This window comes from Nelumbo nucifera, chromosome 1 (genome assembly GCF_055504915.1).
Source record: "Nelumbo nucifera cultivar China Antique chromosome 1, China Antique-T2T, whole genome shotgun sequence".
In the NCBI taxonomy this organism is placed as follows: domain Eukaryota; kingdom Viridiplantae; phylum Streptophyta; class Magnoliopsida; order Proteales; family Nelumbonaceae; genus Nelumbo; species Nelumbo nucifera.
This window is the reverse complement of record NC_142649.1, coordinates 25,320,545-25,343,974: the sequence shown is the minus strand read 5'-3', so window position 1 is coordinate 25,343,974 and position 23,430 is coordinate 25,320,545. Positions and strand designations below refer to the sequence as shown.

The window sequence follows — 23,430 nt, the reverse complement described above, 5'->3', positions numbered from 1 at the left end:
AGAGCTTAGATACAGCTAGCAGTGTTCAGCATTGACACCATTGTGAAAGAAGAGAGGGAATGAGAGAGAAAGAAAGAAAACTCTTTCAAGAGAAAAGGATCGTGGCACTAGAATTGCAAGAAACCCAGATAAGAAAAGCAAGAGTAGGTAAACCAGGCCCAACAAATTAAAAATCTGGGATTTTCATGTTTTGAGTTCTCGTGATCTTTCGAGGTGGCTATGGAGTTCCATAATTCAACAGAGGTCCCTATTTTCCGCCTTGGAACTTCTGCTGCAAGTGGCGTCGCTGATACCGATTTCGCACTATGTATTGGGATCTCTATTTGTTGTGATTGTATTTTGGCTATGGAGTTCCGGAATTCAACAGAGGTTCCTGATTTCGCGTTGGAGCTTCTGCTGCAAGCGGCGTCGCTGATACCGATTTCGCACCATTTACAGGGATCTCTCTTCGTTTTAGTGGTATTTTTGTATATTTTCTTGGAGTTTCATTTTGTTAGAGATCTCTTGCATGGTTTTAGGGGGGATCAAAAGAGGGAATGAGAAAAAGAGCAAGAAGAAGAAGAGGTGGTGGAGAAATGCTCACCTTTCCTGGAAATGGAAGTGGACCAGCGATGCAAGGCCCAGTAACGGTCAGGACGGTGTCTATTGCTGGAACCGGGTTTGCAGGGGAGCAATATCTGGGCTGCTGTACATAATAGAGAGCATAAGCGGGTCGACCACGCGATCCACCACACCTTTTTCACTCTGCTCTCGTTTCAAGGTTGAGGACGATGAATAGTTCATAAGAAGGGTATTTTGGGAATTTAAAAAATATTAATCATGTCACATATGACAGGAGTGTAAGGGAAACAGTAGGGAAAATGTAAAGGTAAAGTTATTCAATTAACTAAAACATAAGGATAATTTAAGAAATTAGCTTATTAATATATTATACCATATATATACAGATATGGTACATATTATATAATATTTACCATTAGACTTGTTCATGTGTGGGCTTGGTGTGAATCCAAGCTAGGCCTAGCCTAGAAGAAAATAACCAGCTTAACCCAAAAATTGAACTTTATAACATCCCCAAGTAAAATAGCCTTATTACATTTCCAATTGAGTCATTATTGTTTTATTATATTAATTAAATTTTATTATTTTTATATGAAATGCAAATGGTTTGCTTTTACTACTTTTATTATTAATTTTAATTTTTCTATCAATATTAGTTATTTTTAAATGGAATTCAAATGTATTTTAATTTTAGATTGAATTACTACTTTTATTAATCACTTAATTTTTTTAGTGGAGCTCCTTTTTATTAACTTTACTAGTTTTTATTTGTTGAACTCAATCACGTAATACAATGTAATGCTTTCAACCTATCATTGAACAAGACGGTTGAACCATCACCCTACCACGATTCTAGGTCCGGTTCTCCTAAACCTAGGGATTGTTAGAAATCCACTAACATGGACAAAAAACATTCAACCTAGGACATTGAACCATTGACCCATTTGACCCGGTCACTAGGCCACAAGTTGCACACTAAATGTGTATACAAACTTCGAGAGGCCATAAATTTGTGTTTACAAACATACCCTCCCTTGCGGGCTAGGATAGGCCTGCATTGAACTTGAAGAATTAGGCCCATGCTCGACACTAAAATTTGTGCACCTGATGCAATCCCAAGTTGAGTTGAAATGATCACCCCTAGTAGGGGTGTTCATAAAAAACCGAAAAACCGAACCGAATAGAGTAAGCCGAATCGCAAAATGCAGTTAATTGAACCAATCAGTTCGGAATTTTTGAAAAACTGAAGGATTGGTTCGGTTTTTAGTTAACCTACAAAAAAACCAATGGTTAACCGAACCGACCAGTATATATATTTTATATATTTTTAATATATGTCACATATTTTCTATGTATTATATATAAATATATAATCATTATATATATAAATATATACTTATATTATAATTATAATGATCTATTTATAAATATATTATATATTTTTCAAATATTTATAATATATTATATATCATTTATTATTTATTATATAATATTATACATATATTTGTATAATATATGCTATAAATATAAAAAACCAAAAAATTGAAGAACCGAATCGGTCAAAAACCAAAACTGGCAAACCGATTAACCAATGACACTGATTCGATTTCAGTTTAGAGAATTGGGAAAACCAGTACCACTGGTTTGATTTACAAAAAAGTGCCATGGTTCAATTAACCGAACCGTGGACACCCCTAATCCGTAGGGGTGATCATGGGTTGGGTCGAGCCTAAGTCAGGCTTTACACCTATAATAAGGGCTATAGACTTGGCTTGGGGTCGAGCATACATAGGCCTAGGTCAGGCTTGATTCTAGGCCTGTCTTTTATATATATAAAATATTTCAATTATATAGTATTTTATATTGAATAGCATATAAAAAAAGAAATTAGAGCCAACTAATTTTTTGTTATTTAGTGGAATAATTGAGAAGGGAGAGTAATAGTGGAGCGAATTATTGAAGGAGAAAGAGTTAATTGTATGATTAACGTGGAAAGAATCAAAGGAATTAATGAAAAAGAGAAGATCAAAGAAGAGAGATGAAAGTCTTAAAGATGATGGACTAGTTGAATTGTTTTGTTCAATTTTTACAGAAAAAAAATAAAAATAAAAAACCACATAATTCGAAGCGAGAGAGACTATCTGGTTAATTCTTTGAATCCCCACCTCTTCTCTTTTGTTTACAGTATCAGCTACATTTAATTTTAAGCTTCAATCCTTATCTTGGATTCTATGATTCTATCAACGAGGGGATCTAGATGCCCAATAATCAATCCAGAACTAGATCTGCATAACAGGATAGTACTTTCTATTGACATGCATGACTCTGAGTGAATAAGGTTGTGTTTGCTACTGTTGGTGTTCCTATATGCAATGTTTTGAGTTAAAACACTGTTTGGCATCATATCAAAACAGCATTGACCAATCAAAACCCCATGAATTTGGATAAAATCCCATCACCGTTTCAACGGCACCATGATTGAACCCCACATTTTACACTTGAAACACAGTACCACTGTTTGTACATATGTGATCCCGGTTGATGGGTTATAAGTTTTTTTTTTTTTTTTCTTGGTATAGTCTTTCAGGGCATCATGATCAAACATTACTTTTTATACTTGAAACACAAAGACCACTGTACTATCAATGCTGATTGGTGAAACTTTGCTTGTTACAGCTAGAAACATAAAATTGATGTTTCTTGAAAGTTGAAACAGCCCCTAAGATGATTTTCCACGTAAAGTATTTTATGACTGTTTTATGTCAAAACAGACTCCAACCAAATAGAAAACTTACCCTTAACTCAAATTTCCTACTTGCACTGATGTGGCGGCATGTATACTTGAAATGCTACAGTAGCAAACAGCCCGTTTGGGAAGGGTGCAAATACAAATATGTACAATGCAAAATCTTGTATACAGTATTTCTAGACCTTGTATTTGCATTGTAAGAATACAATGTACAGTGTAAAACCTTGTATACTTCATTTCTAAACCCTGTATTTTCGCTATACATATTTGTATTTGATGTATGTCATTTTTTCTCCCAACTACATAATATTTTTCTAAGTAACAACCAATCTACATAACATTTTTCTCTTCAATGTCTACTCCAACGCAATGGGTTCGACTATGATGCTGAAAAGACATGATACCTGAAAAAACCATAACCAATCACTGGCAAGCATCACAAAAGTGGTAGCCAATCAGGTGGGTTTTCATCAAAATTTACAGGGGCGTTTGATTGGTCAAAGCCTTTCCGGTATTATGTCATTACAGCATCATAGATTCATAGGCTTTCCTTTTCAAGTATATGATGTTAGAATCCTTTTACCCAAAAAGAAATAATAAAAACAAGTATATGATGTTAGAATTCAAAATTTTCTAATTCCAATTTTCATGTCAATATGCATGTGATATTGCCTGTAGGAGCAATGCATCCAAGGCAACCTTAGCATTTTAAATAAAAAGAAGCATGGGCAACAATGGTAATTACAATTTCCTTTCTTTCAGTTGTGTGGCTAGCAGTTAAACAGGGCAGGGACCAAGTGCAGAAAGCAAAAGTAAATAAACTACAACTTTGAAGATGAAGGACGAGTTAGAACCATGGTTCAAAGTATGGCCACACTCGATATTCCTTTTTCATGCATAAAGAGCATGTAAAAACATTGATACTCCCACAACATTTTAATTTCACCTGTCAATTAATTAAAAAAAAAACAGATATTAAACTTTGGAAATTAACATTAACCCTCATATTTCATGTATCGGCAACCTCACAAACAGATGTATGACACATGAATACTTTGAACCAAGGATAAAACTCCCCCTCCCCCCCTCCAATTCTCTTAATGTAAGGACCATTCACAAACATTAGTATGATGTAGCAAACTTGTTCATTTAAACAAATCTTAAGAAAAGAGATTGCTTATAATAAGACAGGTTCTAACAGACAAATTGATGCCTACCCATTCCAAACATACTCAATTATGACATCTTCACAAGCCCCTCACATTTGGGGATAAATTCAGACTTGATCCTTTTAACTTTTATCTTTAATCATCTATAAACGGAAACTAAAAGCAAAACTTGTAGTAAGTTTAAGTGTCTGTACATAAAACCATACATGATAACTAAAAGATGATCAATGAGAACACAAGACCTTACCACTCACTCCTATCACAAAAGCATTGTTGAATGCTGGTTCTCATTGCTGCCAATGTCATCCAACATACAGCACTCCAAGTAGAAATACTGATGAATGCTAGTAACAATCGTGTCCATAAATAGCAAATTCTGAGTGATGCCTATTAAGGATATCATGCCGAAGAGGACCTTGATAATGCAGTTGAATGACCAAAATAACACCTTTTGCATGGTTCAGCAATCAAGGAACTCGATTACAAACTAAACATAACCTCTCTATAATCTTCAACATCTGGAATGGTTGTTTGAACTATGAAGGTTCTTCAGAAAGGAGACATAATATGTGATGAACCTTCTCATATGCATCACATGAAAAGAGGAACACCAGATTCTTCAGAAGAGGAAGGCTGTAAGGAACGAATTTTGACATCATACTTTCGACAAAAGGAAACCCCACTCCCTGAGCTTGAATCTGATCCATCTGGTACAGAGGGGTAAGAGAAAGTATTGTCTTCATAAGCATGACCAACAAGGTTCCCACATTTACGACACAGAAGTTTTGTTCTTCGGCGGAGCAAACCCCATGAGTGCTTGGAGATGTAGTATGGCATGCATTGGAGCTCATCAACTTGAGTGAATCTGCTTTCATCAATTGATAAGAATGATATAATCCCTCTCTTTATGGACTTCCCATATTTTGATCCTATTTTCGATGTATTACGGTTGGATGAGCTCAAATTTAATGCATACCCACAGGAACCACAGCTGTATAACATTGGCAATGGTTTATTACTACAGATTAAGAGCAACCACCCATATAACTATCTATTCTGAATAAACGGAATAGACAAAATAATTTACATAATAACAAAATTACAACAAGTTAGGAGAATGAGCAAGTAATTGAAAGAGAAGCATTGGTTCCAAAAACCCCTACCAAGAAACAAGAGAAAAAAAACACAGACACAAACAAGTTGTAGTGAAATCAAGCCCATTTTACTCAAATTTCTAGTTCTCAAATATTTTGAATCACAACCAATTGAAACAGCCCTAAACAAGTAGATTAGTAGTTTAAAAGGTCAGAAAAGATTATGAGACTTTTCAATCCAGCCAATCACATCAGTACCTGATTCTTCAGTCACGAACTAGTGAAATGAAATCAACTATCGACCAGATCTCTTCAAAGGAGTTTAATTTCAATCATTTAACCATTAGCAATCACTCTGTTGAAGAATTTAGAACGTATTTACCATGTCTTCCAGAACACCCAAAGAAAAGTACTCAGACAAGATTCAAATAGTGTTATTTAGGAAGGAAGGATGAGACCAATTAAACAAATTAATTGTGCTTAGTAAGCCTTATTTGCTAAACCCGAAGTCATAAAAAGTTTAGTGAATCACATGCTAATTATCTCGTTTTCTGTCAACCCCACCACGCAATTATGTTATATCAAAGAATACCAATCAAACCCGCTCCAGAGTTTCAGAAACTTCAATGAAAACTTTCTCTATGAGCTTTTCGATCATTAGAAGACTCGATTAGCCAAAAAGGTCACTCTTTTAAGGATCTTGTAGGACAATTAACTGAAACTTACAAAATCAAGTTTAGATGCTGCACTTGAAATAGGTTATCTGAATCTAAACCCCAATCACCAATTCATCAAACAGTTATCTTTCAATACTGGGTCTGAATTCTACAGTGCAAACAAGCCCTAAAAATCAAAAACCCTTTTCCCATTAACGAAAACAAAATACAAAACCCAATAAAACAGACCAAAATGATACACGATCGAAGTGTTTAACCAGTCTATCAGGTTAAGAAGAAATAGTGGCGGAAACAGGAAGAACCTAACCTGTAACTCACATCTCTCATGGACGAAGAGAAGGAAAGATTTTGACTTCCATTAGAATAACTGTCCCCAAGAAACATCTGATACTTCCCTTTATCTTCAGAAGGCAACGACGACGGCGACGAGACAGAGAACATCCGGTTGCAAGCGACGGAGGAGTAAAGCTTTATAAACTAGAAAGCGAAATCCGGAACTCTCGATTGGACCACGAAGTGGAGATGTGGTTTGATCGTGCCGACGAAATCGGACGTGGGAATCGATTATCTGGCGGCTTGGATCGAATCAAAGATCAAAAACAGTGGAATTGAGAGCTTTTGGACTACAATAAGTGTAAAGGAAAAAAGGAAAGTCGTTTGCCTTCGTTGCTTTCAGTGTCTCGGGCGCGGCTTTCAGTGTCTCTATCTGTTTGCAGGGTCCAACGGACAAATGATGGGAAAACGTGAAGTCTGACGTACACGTGTTGCCACGTGTCAGGCAGATGAGGGTTCTTTGGTCCCACATGAAAGGTATTTCACTATTTCTATTATGAACTATGAAGTCAATACTCAAGATTAAATGAGAGCCGTTAGATTTTACTTTCTTCCAAGATATTCAGATCAAATGGTATATATAGCTTATGCATACGTTACATATTATTTATTGATTTTACGATTTAAATATATGATGCATCTTATCAATGTCTGCAGTTATGATCAAGTGGTTGGTAGACCATAAGAACAGTGTATCAATGATTTGAACAGGAATTTTATTTCTTGATTTATTGTACCTAAAAACCCAATCTGGATGCCGATCACAGTTTAACACACCAGTGTTTACTGTGGGCCTTATGTGGGACCCAGCTGTAATGAACACTGGCGTGTTCAACAGTGATAGGTCGTTCAGCTGTGTGTGTATGTTTTTGTCTCCAGTTAATCCGCTCCCCTAAAAATCAATCTCGACTTGAATTCAAATGGATTGTGTCGGATTCGAATCAGGGTATATTCGAATCCGACCCAATAGCAGAATTTAAGATGATCTCATAAATATGATTCAAATTCAAATCCATTAATGGTGTTGAATATCCGAATATGATTGAATCTAATTCAAATTATGAAAATTTTAATAAATTATTAAAAGAAAAAAACATAAAAATTTATATAAAAAAACAAAATACAAGTATTTTTCAATTTTTTTCGTACCACTCTGTGAGCTCAAGTTGCGGCTTCCACTCATTTCAACTACAGGAACGTAATTAGGAGAATGAGAACCACCTAGTAGCTGCCAAAAAAAAACCACTTGGATTGTGCAGGTTCAAAACTATCCCTAAGGATCTTCTAGCCTCTGATATCAATGCCTTAAAAGACCTCTCATCCCTTTGTGACTTAACTGGGAAGACCTGCTTAAATGCCCTTTAGTGGAGAAGGAAAGAGACATCGCTAGTTTTCCGTGGGGAGGTAAAAAGAAAGGATGGTGAGGCTATAGATCCAGTTTCATTAGAGTTAGTGTTGGAAACACTTCTGATACTGTTCAATTTGAGATAGTTCTTGAACTGAGGTCGTAGTCAATTGGACAGAGTTGAGGTAGAAGAACAAAGCCGTGCTTCAAGATCTGAAACCAAGAAAGTGGTTAGAGGCCCGAGGAATTATCTTTGGGTAGGTGCTCCGATACTCAAGTTAGTCGGGAATGGTAGGTGGTCGGGCAGAGCAGCTAGATAACGGTGCTGGTCCGAGCAAAGTAACGATATGGTAGTCAAAAGTTTGATCCCTTACCTTGAGAGAGAGGTACATTTTCATAGTCGAAGATCCGTGTCCTAATCGGATGAGGCTTCCGGGGTTGTTGGGATGAGGTTGCCCGCCGAGGTCTTTGGGTTAAGACCTAATCCCCAGCGAAGTTGTCCTCATCCATATAACGATCTCCTGTCTTGGTCGCGCTTATCCATATGACGCGGTGCTAACGTGGCCGAAGTGACAAGGCGGCCGCGGAAGTGGCACGTGGAACCCGGCTACAGTGTGACGTGGAAGAGCTCTTCGGCCCTAAACTGAGGAACTCAAGTCTGAAGTTGGTTTAGTGCGCTATCTGAGCGGAGGGCCTTGGAATTGAACCAGTTTTTTGGACGAACCACCCAGCTCGATGCTCGCGTCATGCTAACGAAGCGACGTTTCGCCTTCCCGAGCCTACACACATGCACATGTCAGTGGCGTAGTTTCATCTTCCCGAGCTGTCAGAGGGCAGCATTTGATCTACACTATTGATCTGGACCATTGGGAGCCCTATAAGAGGGGGTGAAGAGCATTTCCCCTTTGTCATTTCCGAAGGGAACACTTGCAAAGCTCGGCAAAAAGTAGTGTTCGGCTCGGTTGTTGCTTCAATTCCGCGGTCTTAACTTAAAAAGTTCGGTAAGATGCCTTCGTCGTCTGTTGACTTCTCCCGATCTTCTTCCTCTTCTTCCACTTCCTCTTCCTTTGCTACATTTTCTAGTAGTGAGTCCGAGTCGGGGTCTCTCGTCGAGGCTTCCGCACTCAATACTCGTGAGGCTGATAGCCAGGGGGCTAAGAGGCCAAGGATTTTAAGGCTTTTGATCCTGAGCAGGTCGCTGAGTGCGAGGCCAAGGCCTGGGGCATCGAGGCCGAGGCGTCGACTAGGAGGGAGGCTGTCCTCCCTCCGTGGGCTAGTTGCCGATTTGGAACCATGCTGTGTTGTTTGAATCCTGGGGACATGGCTCTAATCCGAGCTTTGTATTGCATTTTGCAGGGGTACGAACTTAGGTGCCAAAGAGTTGGCGAGCTCTGTGCATACGAGCACAGCCTGATAGCCAGGCTGAGATTTCCGTTGAGTGAGGGAGTCATCGAGGTGTTTAGGTTGTATCGAGTACTTCCTGTCCAACTGATGTCGAACTCCTTTAGGTTCCTGATTGGCCTTTTGTCCTATTGTTTCAACCACGACCTCAAGATTACCTTGGGGATGGTTTCCTATTTCCTTCAGTTGAAGCACCACCAGTAGGGGTATTATTACTTCTCGGCAGGGGTACTATTACTTCTCGGCTCAGCAACGGATCAAGGTGTTGGTTGGGACCCGTCTTCGGTGAAGCATTGGAAGGAGTTCTTCTTTGTGCATTGTTCTGGAGGCTCACCTCTACCGTCCGAGCTCCAGAAGCCAAGGACCAAGGTGAAGCAATCCAAGCTGGCCCAACTCACCGAGGAAGAGAGGGCGTCGATAGGGAAGATCGAAGAGGTCAATGTGATGGATTACACATCCTTCTTGAAGTTGATCGATGCCAGGCTAATGAGTCAGGAGGCTGGTTTTTTTGTCGCTCTGGATTTGCCGATCTCTTCTTTTTTGAGCTTTTGACTTGTACTGATCAATTGTTTGTCTTGGTGTAGGTGCTGAAATGGCAAGTCGTGAGGAGATCGCCCGTCGTAGGGCTCAGAGGACTTAGCTCCGTCCCAAAGAGATACAACCAAGGTCTGTAGAGCGCACTCCTCAACAACAAAAGAGGTCGAGGCAGGCCGATTAGAAGGTAGTGGTAGTTGACACCGAGGAGAGTACCCAGGCCGCCCACTCCCCTTTTCCGCAAGGCAATGTTCCCAAGGGCGGAAATCCCACCGTTTACATTCCGCGGTGGAACGTTTGGCCCAAGGATAGGCTGGAGACGAAGGGCATCCCCAAGCAACTGCTTCAGGGTCTGCTGACCCCGACCATCAGGCATGAACTGGTTGGGTCTTCAAGTGGTGTTCTAGAGAGCGCGCTTTTGCGCCAGGCTAGTGCGGTAAGTCTTCTTGCTCCTTAGTCACTTAGTATTGGCTAGTTACTTCTGTTGTGCTAACATCTGATCCCATTTTGTAGAATTCCTGTTCGGTGATGGCCGTGGTCGAGCACCTTCGGATGGTGCTATGCCTCTATGAGGTAGGGCAGGCTGAGTTGGAGTGCTCAAGGGCTTTATTGGCTGAGCTTAAGGCTGTGAGGGCTCAGTTGGCCGAGCTCGAGGGTGAGAATGCCGAATTAAAGTGTGGCATTGAAGAGCAATCTAACACTATTCGCAAGCTGAAAGGGCTGTGTCACCAACCTCAAGAGTGAGCGAGAGGCGCTGAAGAAGGAGTCCACCGAGTAGGTGGCCCAGGCCAAGGAGGAGGCAGTTGCCAGGTTTAAGGCTTCCCAGGAGTACCAGCATGAGATAGATGACTTTGCCTCGCACTCCTGGGAGGCGGGGTTCTACCTCTGTCGGGACAACGTTCTGGGCCGACTTCCCGATGCCACCAAGGTCGTGCAGGCCTTGGGCCCTTATGATCCTAATATGCCTGCTGAAGGCGACATTACTACCGTTGAAGTACCCAAGGAGGCTGAAGAGGCTAAGGAGTGAAGTGGGATTGCCACTGTTGTTCTTGTTTTTGTTCCTGTCCTGCCCTATTAGTGTTGTTTCTTTTTTTTTTCTTTTTTTTGTTGATGTACTCAGCTCGGTATGCTGAGCTTTACACTTGTAAATATTTATGAAATTAATGAAAAACACTTTTTCGTTCCAAGCTTGTGTATCACGCCTTCTTTCTTTAACTTTGTTGAACCTAGTTGTAAGCCTCGGTCTTATCTTGGCCAAGGTCCGGGGTAGCCGAGATCTTCAGTCTTTGGCTTTCTTGGTCGAAGTTTTTTCCGAGCTCTCATCACTAGGGGGATGCGTTGTAGGCTCTAGCCGTTTAAGGGTCAGCCGAGTCAGTGCACGGGCGCCCCAACTGTTGAGAGTTTGGCTGGACTACATGTGTTGCATGGCGTGCGTTGTGTGGTGTGTCGTGTAGCGTGTGTCATGCAGTGTGTGTTGAACAGTTGAGTGCCAAAAAATTCTGTCTTTATTGATCTTGAACTACTGGTAGTACATTCTCAGATTCCCAGCATTCCAACTCCTCGGTATAGGCCTTCCGTCAAGGTCTTCTAGTCTGTAAGTACCGGGTCCGAGGACTTTGGTGACTCTGTACGGTCCTTCCAAGTTCGGTCCGAGCTTTCCTTCTCCCAGCGTGGGTACTATGACTTTGCGAAGAACGAGGTCACCAGTCTTGAACTTTCTTCTTCGGACTTTGGAGTCGTAGTACTTGGCCATTCTTTGTTCTATTCCTCGTCATAGAACTTGGTTCGGAGAGTTAGCGAGCCTACCTCTACGAGGATCATGTCTTTGGCCCTATATGTTAGGCTGAAGGGCGTCTCTCCGGTGGCTGTCCACGGTGTAGTTCTGTGGTTGGTCAAGTCTGGTCTTCAGGCCGTGTAGTAGGGTTCAATTGGTCACTTTGGTTTGTCCATTGCTCTGAGGTTGGAGAACAGTTGTGATCTGGTGGTTGATCATCAGGTCAGCGCAGAAGGCTTTGAACTTTCGATCAGTGAACTATGCACCGTTGTCGATGATGAGAACCCGAGGAACCTCTTTTTCCTGACCGCGATGGGGAAGGGTCCGAGGATGTCAATTCCCCACTATGCGAAGGGCCACGAGCTGGTGATCGGCATCAGGGGGACCGCTGGTTGGTGATGAAGATTGGAATGCCTTTGACAGTGGTTGCACTTTCTGACGAGCTGGGTTGCATCCTGATTCATGGTCGGCCAGAAGTAACCTTGCCGGAGTGCCTTGTAAGTCAGAGTTTGGGCGCTGGGGTGATCTTCGTAGATACTTTCATGTATCTCCCCGATGACATAATTGGCCTCGGAAGGGGGGAGACACCTCAGGTAGGGGAGATTATGTGACCGGTGGTAGAGCTATCCCTGGATAAGGCAATATTTGGCAGACCTGTGTGCAAGCCTTTTGGCTTTAGCTCGGTCTTTTGCCAGTGTGCCATCCTAAAGGTACTATACTATGAGGTTCATTCAAGACGGACCTTGCTGAATTGGAAGGATGAGGATTGAGGAAGGTTGTTGGTGAAGGAAGGGGAAATCCATCATATGGATGGCAGAACCATGCTTGATGGCTGGGCAAATTTTCAAAAAATTTCTTTTACCCTTTAGGGAATCGTATTCCTAGTTTAAAAAAAAACTAATTTTTCTAGAACCGTTCTTGCACCAAAACCGGACCAGATTTGAAACCAACAGAAAGGGAGAAGTATACCCGATATGAATTCCACAAATGTAGTTCCAAAAGTGGTAGTTCATGCCCAAAGAGAATACAAAAACCAGCTTTCATTGAAGATGGCACAACTTGAAATGAAGTCGGTTCAGCAACACAGTTTTCAATAAAACTGTGATCCAACACCTTGGATCAAACAAGGGAGGTGAGACAAAATTGTTATGATGTTTTCTTGCAAAAATCATATATAAACGCTGATGAAGATCAGCCACAAGGTGAAGAACGAACTAGGGTTACTGGGGTGGCAAGAGCAGAGAGAGAGGTTTGAAAGCAGAGTGATCTGGAGCAGATATCGATCTCCTCTTTTCTTAGCCTTAAGGATCACCACTCCTAACCGAATTAGGAGGTTCCTAGTCCAAAACTTTATTTGGATTTGGACTCTTTAAGTGGATAAGACTTATCCTCTTATTCTAATGGCTGATCCATACCCTTATCCAAACCCATATTCTTCCAAGTCACATGACTGCTTAAGCTGTCATGTGACCACTTGATTAACCCAATTAATCTTGGGCTTTAGGCCCATTAAGAAAGTGGCTCACGTCCCTAGATAGTTGTTGGCCCATTTGGTTCACTTTGTATGGCGTGGGACCCCAACAATGACCCTATATAAGCCCATATGGGTTCGGCCCAGCCTTTGTGAAAAGGCCTGGCAGAATTCACTATCAAGCATAGTGAACCTCTGACTCCATCAGTATGGGCTCTTAATGGTTCCAACATTTACATTAAATGATCCTTGAGTCCAGTCATCCTATGAAGGCCCAAGGACAATGCTCTTAAGTGAGATTAGCCCATCAAGTAAAACAGCCCTAAATGGTCTCTTACACTCAACATGTCTACCCATGATGATCAAACACTGCCCAACAGGGAAGGACCTCTCCCTTGGCTGCATGGTGCAATGCCACACTATCTGCTCAGATGGGTCCTAGGATTAAAACCTTTTGCAAACTTTTTTCTTAAAACATAATATATATATTTTGCAAAACAAATCTCAAACACGATTGAAATCAACTGTCGGAAGTTTTAGTTTCAATCAGAGAGAGTCCAGTCCTGATCATTCACTTTGTCCGACAAAGGGGGGCTGATCCTATCACTATGATCACCCACTCGAGTGAATTCTCAAACTACCCCAACGTACTCAGGTTTTGACCCTAAAAGGATCTCACTGATTGGCGTATCAAAGACAGCCCGATCCGACACCCAATGCAGTACCGTAATTGAGTCAAGGGTTATGTGTAAGTTTCCAGTTTTGCCCACCAGTCCCCAAGGTCTAGGGAATAACTGGAAATTGGTTCGGGTTCAGTGTTTCGAATAAACACACACTACATGTGCTCCGGGTCCAACCTTGGTAGTTGAGACAGGCTACCCCAACCTTCTTGGCAGCACATTAGTGTCAAGCTTGGCAAAATAACCTTCCCCAAATCTATCCAACGACTGAGAACATTTTAAACTAACACAAGTCTCATAAGTGTCCAATTTAAGGGTAATTACACAAAAACACACCAATTATAACATGAAACAATTATGTACTTTTATATTCATTTACAATAAATGGATAGGTACATCAATCTGATTGGAGCTAAGTGTTACGGTCTGACACAGGCTTAGCCTTGCCTACGCTTGGCAGACTTACGTTAGGGACATCACCGTCATTTTTGCCTGTAAGATTTTTGGGAGAATTGATGTCATCTTCAGGCAGACCACCAAAAGCTTAACGTACTCTTTGAGGAGGGGTGGTCGACCTCCTTGGGTGCCTAACCTTCGCACTCCTAGACCATCATCCCCTTGCGGGGCGGCCCTGGTTAACGGCTAGCATGGCTACCAGGGTTCCTCATGGGCGCACACATGCTCATGGGGACAGTGTTGGACCGGCACTGCGCTACCGATACTCAAGGGAGGCTTGGCATGCGGGCCTGGCTCAAGCATGACCCTTCACCTCGCCAGCCCCTTGCCCAAGCTGATTGAGCTATCCCGTTGCCTCTAGCGCACGGGTGTGTTCCGGCCCAAGTGGTTGCCTATCATCATGGCACACAGGTGCCTGTCATCATCGGCATACAGGAGACCCTTCACATCGGTGCCAAATCACCTCATCGGCGCACAATCGCCTTGCATTATGGTTGTCCCCCTTTAGCACGTAAGCAGCGCCTTCCATGGACCGGTCTGAGCCAGGAGAGTGCCCTGACCATTGGACTTGAGGTCATTGATCCAGTGCTGCTGACTTTGGTGGAGCCATCCCATCGGGCAACTCCTAGCCTCTAAGCGCAGAAAGACTTGTCCTGGCCTACCTTGGCCTGGACGCCGCACAGGTTTCTTTCGCTGTAGAACTACTCTGTGACATAAGGGCATACATTATCTAATAGCTCCCACTTGCACTTAGGTCCAATCTGGTACAAGCTTATGTCCCATACTGTCTATGTGTTTCTCAAACACTTTTTGTGTAAGTGGCTTACTCAATGGGTCTGCCACATTCTCCACTAATGCTACCTTCTAAATCTGGACGTCCTCTCTACCAACAATCTCCCGAAGTACATGATACTTCCTCTCGATGTGCTGCGACTTCGAGTGGGCTCTTGGCTCCTTAGCCTGAGCAATGGCTCCAATGTTGTCACACAACAGTGGAATGGGTGATGTGTTGGATGGAACTATTCCTAATTTGTGAATGAACTTCTTCATCCACACTACTTCCTTGGCAGCTTTACTTGCGGCAATGTACTCGACCTCAGTCGTGAAATCTGTTGTGGACACTTGTTTGTTGCTTTTCCAGCTAATTGCACAGGACCCCATCGTAAAGATGTAACCAAATGTAGACTTTCTATCATCTAGGTCTGATTGGAATTTAGCATCAGTATACCCAATGATCTATAGTGAACTACCATCAAAGACAAGACGAAACTCTTTTGTCCTCTAAAGGTATTTGAATATGTTTTTCATGGCAATCCAATTCTCCTGTCCTAGGTTAGACTGGTATCTACTTACTACACTCATAGGTTGAGCAATGTCTGGCCGAGGGAACAACACGACATACATGATGCTCCCTACGGCAGAGGCATAGGGAACCTCTCTCCTGCCCTCAATCTCCTCAGGAGTCTTGGGAGACATACCCTTGGAGAAAGTGACTCCATGTCTGAAAGAGACAAATCCCTTCTTGGAGTTCTCCATATTGTACCTGTTAACAATCTTGTCAATGTAAGTAGATTGGGATAAACCACTCTCCTCTGAAATCAAGAGTGTGCAAGACTTTGGATACAACACTTGTAAAATTTGAAGTCATTTCTTCTTGAGAGCATTTAGTCCTGTTTGAGTGTTATTTTAGAGTGTTTTGTGAGAGAGTTTCTGTAACCTTTGTGAGTATCTACTTTTGCACCTGTGTGTGTGATGTGTGTTGTGTGTGCTATAGCTCTCTGTAAATACTATTGATACTTCCTGAATATGAATTTTTCTTACTGCTTATCGAATAGTGTTTATCGCTTATCGAATACTATTTATTTTCTTTTTCTTTCTACATAATATCTCTCTACATATTATCATGTGTGTTGTGTGCTGTGCTAATGACATATGCACCTGCAAGAGTGAAACGGATACTTATGAAGAAGAGTCAGGAGAGCTTAACATATTAACCTTAGATGAAGAATATCTTTTAGAGATACTTAATAAAATTCCTAATGAGGAATCAAAGAAAAATACTTGCTGACAGCCTTATAAAGTAGAGCTGAAAAAGCCAACAAAGAGAAACCCAAACAGTTGTTAGATGAAAAGAATATAATTTCTTATAGAGAATTTATTAGAAGGTCTCAATCAGAAACTTCCCGACCTCCTACAATACATGATTTATGGGAAGAAGTCAATCTACTAAAAAGAGAGATAAAAACCCTCAAATTAAGGGTTGACCAATTGAAAGCCGAAAAATCTGGGAGAATCAATCAGAAAAATCATCGGAACAAGTTTTCGCTAAGTTTGTCGAAAACGATGAAGAGTTTATATACTCTATAGAAGAAGTTAAATACCAAAAATGGTATTCTAGAATTACCATTAGAATCAAAGATTACAGTCTCTCAATGATAGCCTTAATAGTCTCAGGCGCAAACATTAACTGTATTAAAGAAGGAATTGAGCCTTCTAGATATTTTGAGAAAACATCCCAGCAAGTTAATGCAGCAGATGGAAGAAAACTAGAGATAAAATACAAGATCCCTACAACCCATATTTGCAACCAAGGAACTTGTCTAAAGTCTACTTTCCGTATGGTAAAAGACCTAAGACAAGAAGTCATTTTGGGAACCCCATTCTTGTTATCCATCCTTCCTTGCCAAATTGATTCTTCAGGAATCACAACAACAATAGGAGAAATTGCGGTAACTTATAAGTTTTGCCAAAAACCCAAAACTTCAACTATCAATTGTCTGAAAGAAAATGTAGAAGGCAAAATAAAGCTTATAACAGAATTACAGTCTGAAATAAAAGAAATACATCTAATTAAGCAGCTTAAAGAGCCTAAAATGCAATTAGAAATTGAAAATTTTCAAACAAAGATAACACAGGAAATTTGTACTAAAACTCCTAGCACCTTCTGGCATAGGAAAAAGCATACGGTATAATTACCGTATGAAGAGGATTTTAGAGAATCAGTGATTCCTACAAAAGCTAGACCAATCCAAATGAATAATAGATTATTGGAAATTTGTAATAAAGAAATCCAAGATTTATTAGAAAAGGGTCTAATTAGACCAAGTAAGTCCCCTTGGAGCTGCCCTGCTTTCTATGTAGAAAACGCAACAGAAATAGAGAGAGGAGTATCGGGACTCGTCATAAATTACAAACCCCTCAACAAAACTTTGAGAGGAGTATCGGGACTCGTCTAATAAACTGTCTATATGACACAGAAATATTCTCAAAATTCGACCTAAAGTCAGGATATTGGCAGATTATAATAGAAGAAAAGGATAAATACAAAACTACATTCACAGTGCCTTTCAGCCACTATGAGTGGAATGTAATGCCTTTTGGCCAAAAAAATGCCCCCTCTGAATTTCAAAGGATTATGAACGAGATATTCACTCCCTATACTCAAATCATAATAGTATATATTGATGATGTATTAATTTATTCTTCATCAATAAAGTCTCACTGAAAACACTTGAATATATTCCTCTGGGTGATGAAAGAAAATGGATTAGCAGCATCTGCTAAGAAAATGAAACTCTTTCAACGGAAATTAGATTTTTAGGTTTTCAGATATCCAAAGGAACAATAGCGCCCATCCAGAGAGTGAGAATTTGATAACAAATTCCCTCGTGAAATCAAAGACAAAACTCAACTTCAAAGATTCTTAGGCAGTCTAAATTATGTAGCAGACTATTATAAAAGAATAGCCCAAGACCGCCAATTACTTGAAAAACGATTAAAGAAGAATCCTCTAGAATGGAGTGAATAGTTCACTCAAATAGTGAAAAAGATTAAACAAAGGGTAAACACCCTTCCCTGCCTCAATATTCCTCATCCAGGATCCCCAAAGATAGTGGAAACTGATGCCAGTGAAATAGGATATGGAGGAGTCCTAAAGCAAAGGAGAGATGGGAAAAATGAGATAATTCGGTTCACTTCAGGAACCTGGAATGATACCGAGAAAAAATACTCTACTGTCAAAAAAGAAATGCTCAGCATAGTCCTCTACATCACTAAATTTCAAAGTGATTTGGTAAACCAACATTTTACTCTTCAAATTGATTGTAAATCAACAAAAGGGATTTTGGAAAAAGATGTGAAAAACCTGGTTTCAAAACAATTTTTTGCTAGATGGTAAGATATTTTATCGGTATTCGATTTTGATATTAAATATATTAAAGGATCTGAAAATACTTTGCCAGATTTCTTGACCAAGGAATTCTTACAAGGTTATCTAAATAAAGATGATCGAAAGAAGACTTTGTCATCCTCTAAGTCCTAATTCCAGGCGCCCCAAAAGGACTAATGAGTCCAATCCAATATCTAATTATGAGATCAGAGCAAGCTCAAGGATTAATCAGTCCCCATTAATGTCTCCCTTAATTAGGGAACCATCTCCCGTTATGGAAGAGGCTAATTCTAGCCAATACCTGCCTAATTCATCAGATTTCGTGACAACTATCTCAAGAGAAGAAGTTGCCGCCGTCTCCACTCATGTCAACCCAGAAGGAGCCCTTCAACACCTTGCCCTCTCCATCCTAGATGGGCATCATTTCATTGTCTGCGGCAAAATAAGGATAAAAAATATTATAAAGAAATTCTTCTCCACACAGGGTCTGCACGGATTCAACATTATTTTAGGGATCCAAATAAGACTGAACTAGCTTATTCCAAGCTAGTAATAGTTAAATTTATCTCTCTGTCAACATGGGGCAACGCAAGCAAGCCGAAATTTATCACTAAGCCTATTGATAGAAGACCCAAAATATTCAATTATTGGGATTATCAAGACACTTGGTACAAAGTCTTCCTGTTACAAAATTCAATTTTTAGACATTCATGGTTCATTCGGTTCTCCGAAGATTTTCAAGGCCCGTACCCTGACTGGGCATATGTTTGGTGGACCTCTTGGGGAGCCTCCGATACTATATTCCCTCACCAAGAGCTCATGGACAAATATAGAGCCATTGGTAAAGGAAGAGCTTATCTGAAATACAAGCATGTAAAATAATTCAAGTTCTTCAAGACATTTCGTCTCCCCTGGATTCTAAAATGGAGTTATCACTTAGATATCTCTTGGATGCCCCCAGCCATTGAAAGAAAAATTAAAATAAAATGGTGGGATAAATTTGATCTTGCAGATATCCTCAAGCCTACAGTAGAAAAGATGACATTTTTAGTCTATCTTCGAATCCTACATGGGCAAGCTTCGAAGCAAGTTCCCAAATTTGGACCCTCTAGAGCTTGAAGAAATGTTCTTACGAATGGACAAAAAGATGAAAGAGAAAAGTAAAGAAATCTCGAAAGACCTCGAGAAGGAAAGTGTCCACTCTCTCAGCCCACACCATGGACGAAACACTGTTTGAGGATTCCATCTCATCCGAAACAGTAAAACAATCAACAGTTGTTCCTAATAGGACAAGAAGGGGATAAGGAAGCATCTCAATAATTAAGATGTACAATAAGAAAAGATAAAAAGCGTCTTAATTATAAATGTCTTGAAGATAAGATCGAATAAAGCAGTCTATCTGGAGAGCTCGACCACCGCTACATAAACCACTCTCCTCTGAAATCAAGAGTGTGCAAGACTTTGGGTACAACACTTGTAAAATTTGAAGTCATTTCTTCTTGAGAGCATTTAGTCCTATTTGAGTGTTATTTTAGAGTGCTTTGTGAGAGAGTTTCTGTAACCTTTGTGAGTATCTACTTTTGCACCTGTGTGTGTGATGTGTGTTGTGTGTGTTATAGCTCTTTGTAAGTACTATTAATACTTTCTAAATACGAATTTTTCTTACTGCTTATCAAATACTGTTTATCTTCTTTTTCTTTCTGCATAATATCTCTTTGCATATTATCTTACTGTTCATTATCATCCTACTGTTTCCACCCCATGTTGGTATCAAAGCCTACATCCCTATCTACTCTTACCTCCTCTCCTAAACCATCCTAATCTATCTTCCATATACCATACGCTCATTAACATCTGAACTTGTCTCTACCTTACTTAGATCTTTGGACACTAGTAGGTATCCTAGAACCTTTGGCTAGAAACCAAAGACTGTATCTTTTTTGGAGATATCACTGGTCTAGAACCCCAGTCGGACAACCTAGACACCTGCCGGTTTCTCCAAGGCTAGAACCCTTGAGCCAAGGTCGTAGTCACGTTGTAGGCCGAAGAGAGTGAAGGCCGTGAAAAGTTAACTAACGGTATTTGGTGAAGTAAAAGGATAAGATTAAGAAGTTATTTAGGACCTCCTCTAGTTCCCCCGAAGACTCTAGTGAAAGTAGTAGCAGGATATCCTTAGCCAAGTCCATGTCTATAAAAAATATGGAAGAAGTAAACTATGGCAATATAGAAAAATCCTTGCACAACTGGACTATCCCAAATATTGCACCCTCCGAAATATATAAAAAGGGAATATTCAGCTTAAAAACATATCTGGATATTAGAACTGTAGAAAGAACCATTGCCCTAGGAAACAAAGTAGAAAGTTTCTCTCTAGTGGATAAAAGGATAATAGTAACTTATAGGAAAAGAGCTGACTGCAATTTTAGTGACTCCTTATTAGGAGTGATAGAAGGAAACCTCCATCAAAGACCAATTTACTTCAATGCCTTTCCAAAATTTTTGGTATCACTAACAGATCCGGGAATCCATGAAGCCTTAACCCTCAGGGTTCAGACCCAAGGTTTCGATATGAAACCAGGATCCGAAAATATAGCGTTAGTGTACAAAGTCTACTTCAAGACCATGAATACTATCTTTCCTAATACTAGGATTACAGGAAGCAAGGGAATGACTACCCTCTTCCTGACCAATGGTAGGAATAATGTTACGATTCCTAGGCAAATCACTTGGAACGAAGTGAAGATGTCGGAAAGTTGGTCACTTGCTAAAGTGGAGCCCCCTAGTCCTATCAAATCCACTGAATTAGCCTTTATATTCAGTGAACAAGATGAGTCAATAGAACTCAAATTCAGAAGAGCCTCGACATCCTCACGACCTTCGTATGCCGAATCAATGGATACAAGGTCTAGGAGATTGGGAGACTCTGATATATTGGATACCAGTTCTAGGAGATCGGTAGATTTAACACGACCTCCCCCAGGAAATATTTATGCCACTTATGACACACCCATAACAAATAATTCACCATCGGACTATCAATCAGCCCGAAGAGAAAATCCATCTGTAAAGTCTTATGAGCCTACAGAGGCAGACTTTGAAATTAACATGATAGAAACAGAAGATGAGTTCTAGATAGATAAACCTTATTAGGTTAGATTTTAATTCACAACCTTTAAAGAAAATATGGTTCTTCAAGAAACTCACCAAGGGAGAGAGAGATCGTATCAGAGAAGCATGATACGATGACATGATGCAAGTTAAAGTAAATATCCCTTTCTGGGACTGGTTTGTGAAACAAAACCAGTTCATACAACCTCCCATCGAGGAATTAGAATTATGTGTTACAGAAAAGTTGTCTAAAGCTTGGAAGACAGCAGCAACCGGAAAAATTGTGGAATCAATACATCCACCTTTAGAAGCGGTAAAAATAGGAAAGGACGAGCTGATAGCCAGCCCAATAAAAAATCGAACAATAATAAAAGAATCCGAAAAGGTCTCTCCGGAACATTGTTCTCCAATAATAGAATAGAACAATTACACGAACATATGCCTAAATATGTCTTAGGAAAACAAACCAACATAATAGAATCTTTATTAAATTCGTTAGAAATCTCTAAAACCATAGTGATAATAAAAAAGGAAAGACCAATGGCGATTATGCCAAGTTTCCCCAAAAATATGAAAATCAAAACAAACCCATTAGATCTATCAAAAATAAGTTATCAAGAATTATCAGCTAGATTGATATCCCCCTCAATTTGGGAAAAGGGAGAAACTTCCAAATCTAGTAAAGGAAAAAGGGAAGATGACTTATCAGACTCTAGATCAATAAATCTCTTGGGAGAATATTCAAATAATGAATCCATTGCAGAAAATAAATCTATTAAAAATTTGGAGATAAATAAACTCTCCTACCAAAGTATAAAGCCTTATTACTCTAGGCACACCCTAGTGGATCTTCTATTCGAAGAGCCACCTCAAGTCGGGTATAATTGGAATACCTACTATGAATGGAACCTAGATGGAAAATCTGAATATCAGATTCATGACATGATAACACACATGACCATGTATGCTTGTTCCAGCAAATTGGGTGGTAATGATGAAAAGGTGATAGCCACTGTTATCACTGAATCCTTCACATGACAATTAAAAGGTTGGTTGAATAATTATCTCACAGAGGGAGAAATAGATTATATCCTCAATGCAGTAAAAAGATATGAAGATGGAGAAAGGATCCTTATTCAAGGACACCCAGTATCTGATGTAGTTATGACCCTAATCCTCAACATCCTAAGCCAGTTTATAGGAAACTGGATTCTAAAATTGCAGTCAGCTCCTGGAACTGGTATCCAATAAATTGGAGTCTCCCAATCTCCTAGACCTTGTATCCATTGATTCAGCATACGAAGGTCATGAGTATGCCGAGGCTCTTCTAAATCTGAGTTCTATTGACACATCTTGTTCACTGAATATAGAGGCTAATTCAATGGATTCGATAGGACTAGGGGGCTCCACTTTAGCAAGTGACCAACTTTTCGGCATCTTCACTTCATTCCAAGTGATTTGCCTACGAATCGTAACATTATTCCTAGCATTAGTCAGGAAGAGGATAGTCATTCCCTTGCTTCCTGTAACCTTGGTATTAGGACAGATAGTATTCATGGTCTTGAAGTAGACTCTGTACACTGACGCTATATTTTCGGATCCTGGTTTCATATTGAAACCTTGGGTCTGATCCCTGAGGGTTAAGGCTTCATGGATTCCTGGATCTGTTAGTGATACCGAAAATTTTGGAAAGGCATTGAAGTAAACATATTCTGGTTAATGGTTTAATAGCGACTTGTATTAAGCCGAAATGTATAAAATTGCAGTTAGCTCTTTTCCTATAAGTTTCTATTATCCTTTTATCCACTAGAGAGAAACTTTTTGCTTCGTTTCCTAGGGCAATGGTTCTTTCTACAGTTCTAATATTTAGATCTATTTTTAAGCTGAATATTCCCTTTTTATATATTTCG

General features: G+C 40.1%; 1 protein-coding gene across 1 annotated transcript; it reads right to left on the bottom strand.

Annotated features, from left to right (window-relative positions):
- Positions 1–4,458: 4,458 nt before the first annotated feature.
- On the bottom strand, positions 4,459–6,957 carry LOC104587822 (uncharacterized protein At4g08330, chloroplastic). The gene is made up of 2 exons (XM_010245559.3): positions 6,558–6,957; positions 4,459–5,470 (listed from the first exon to the last, which is right to left on the bottom strand). Exons 1-2 carry the CDS (start codon positions 6,689–6,691, stop codon positions 5,071–5,073), a joined length of 534 nt encoding a protein of 177 aa, XP_010243861.1. The 5' UTR covers positions 6,692–6,957; the 3' UTR covers positions 4,459–5,070.
- Between the last annotated feature and the right edge of the window lie 16,473 nt (positions 6,958–23,430).

What these genes read in the sequence shown, in the direction of transcription:
- LOC104587822 (XM_010245559.3), bottom strand. Translation starts at nt 6,691, where the DNA reads ATGTTCTCTGTCTCGTCGCCGTCGTCGTTGCCTTCTGAAGATAAAGGG. An exon ending in ATGAGAGATGTGAGTTACAG is followed by an intron (nt 5,471 to 6,557) that starts GTTAGGTTCTTC and finishes AATGTTATACAG; the next exon opens with CTGTGGTTCCTGTGGGTATG.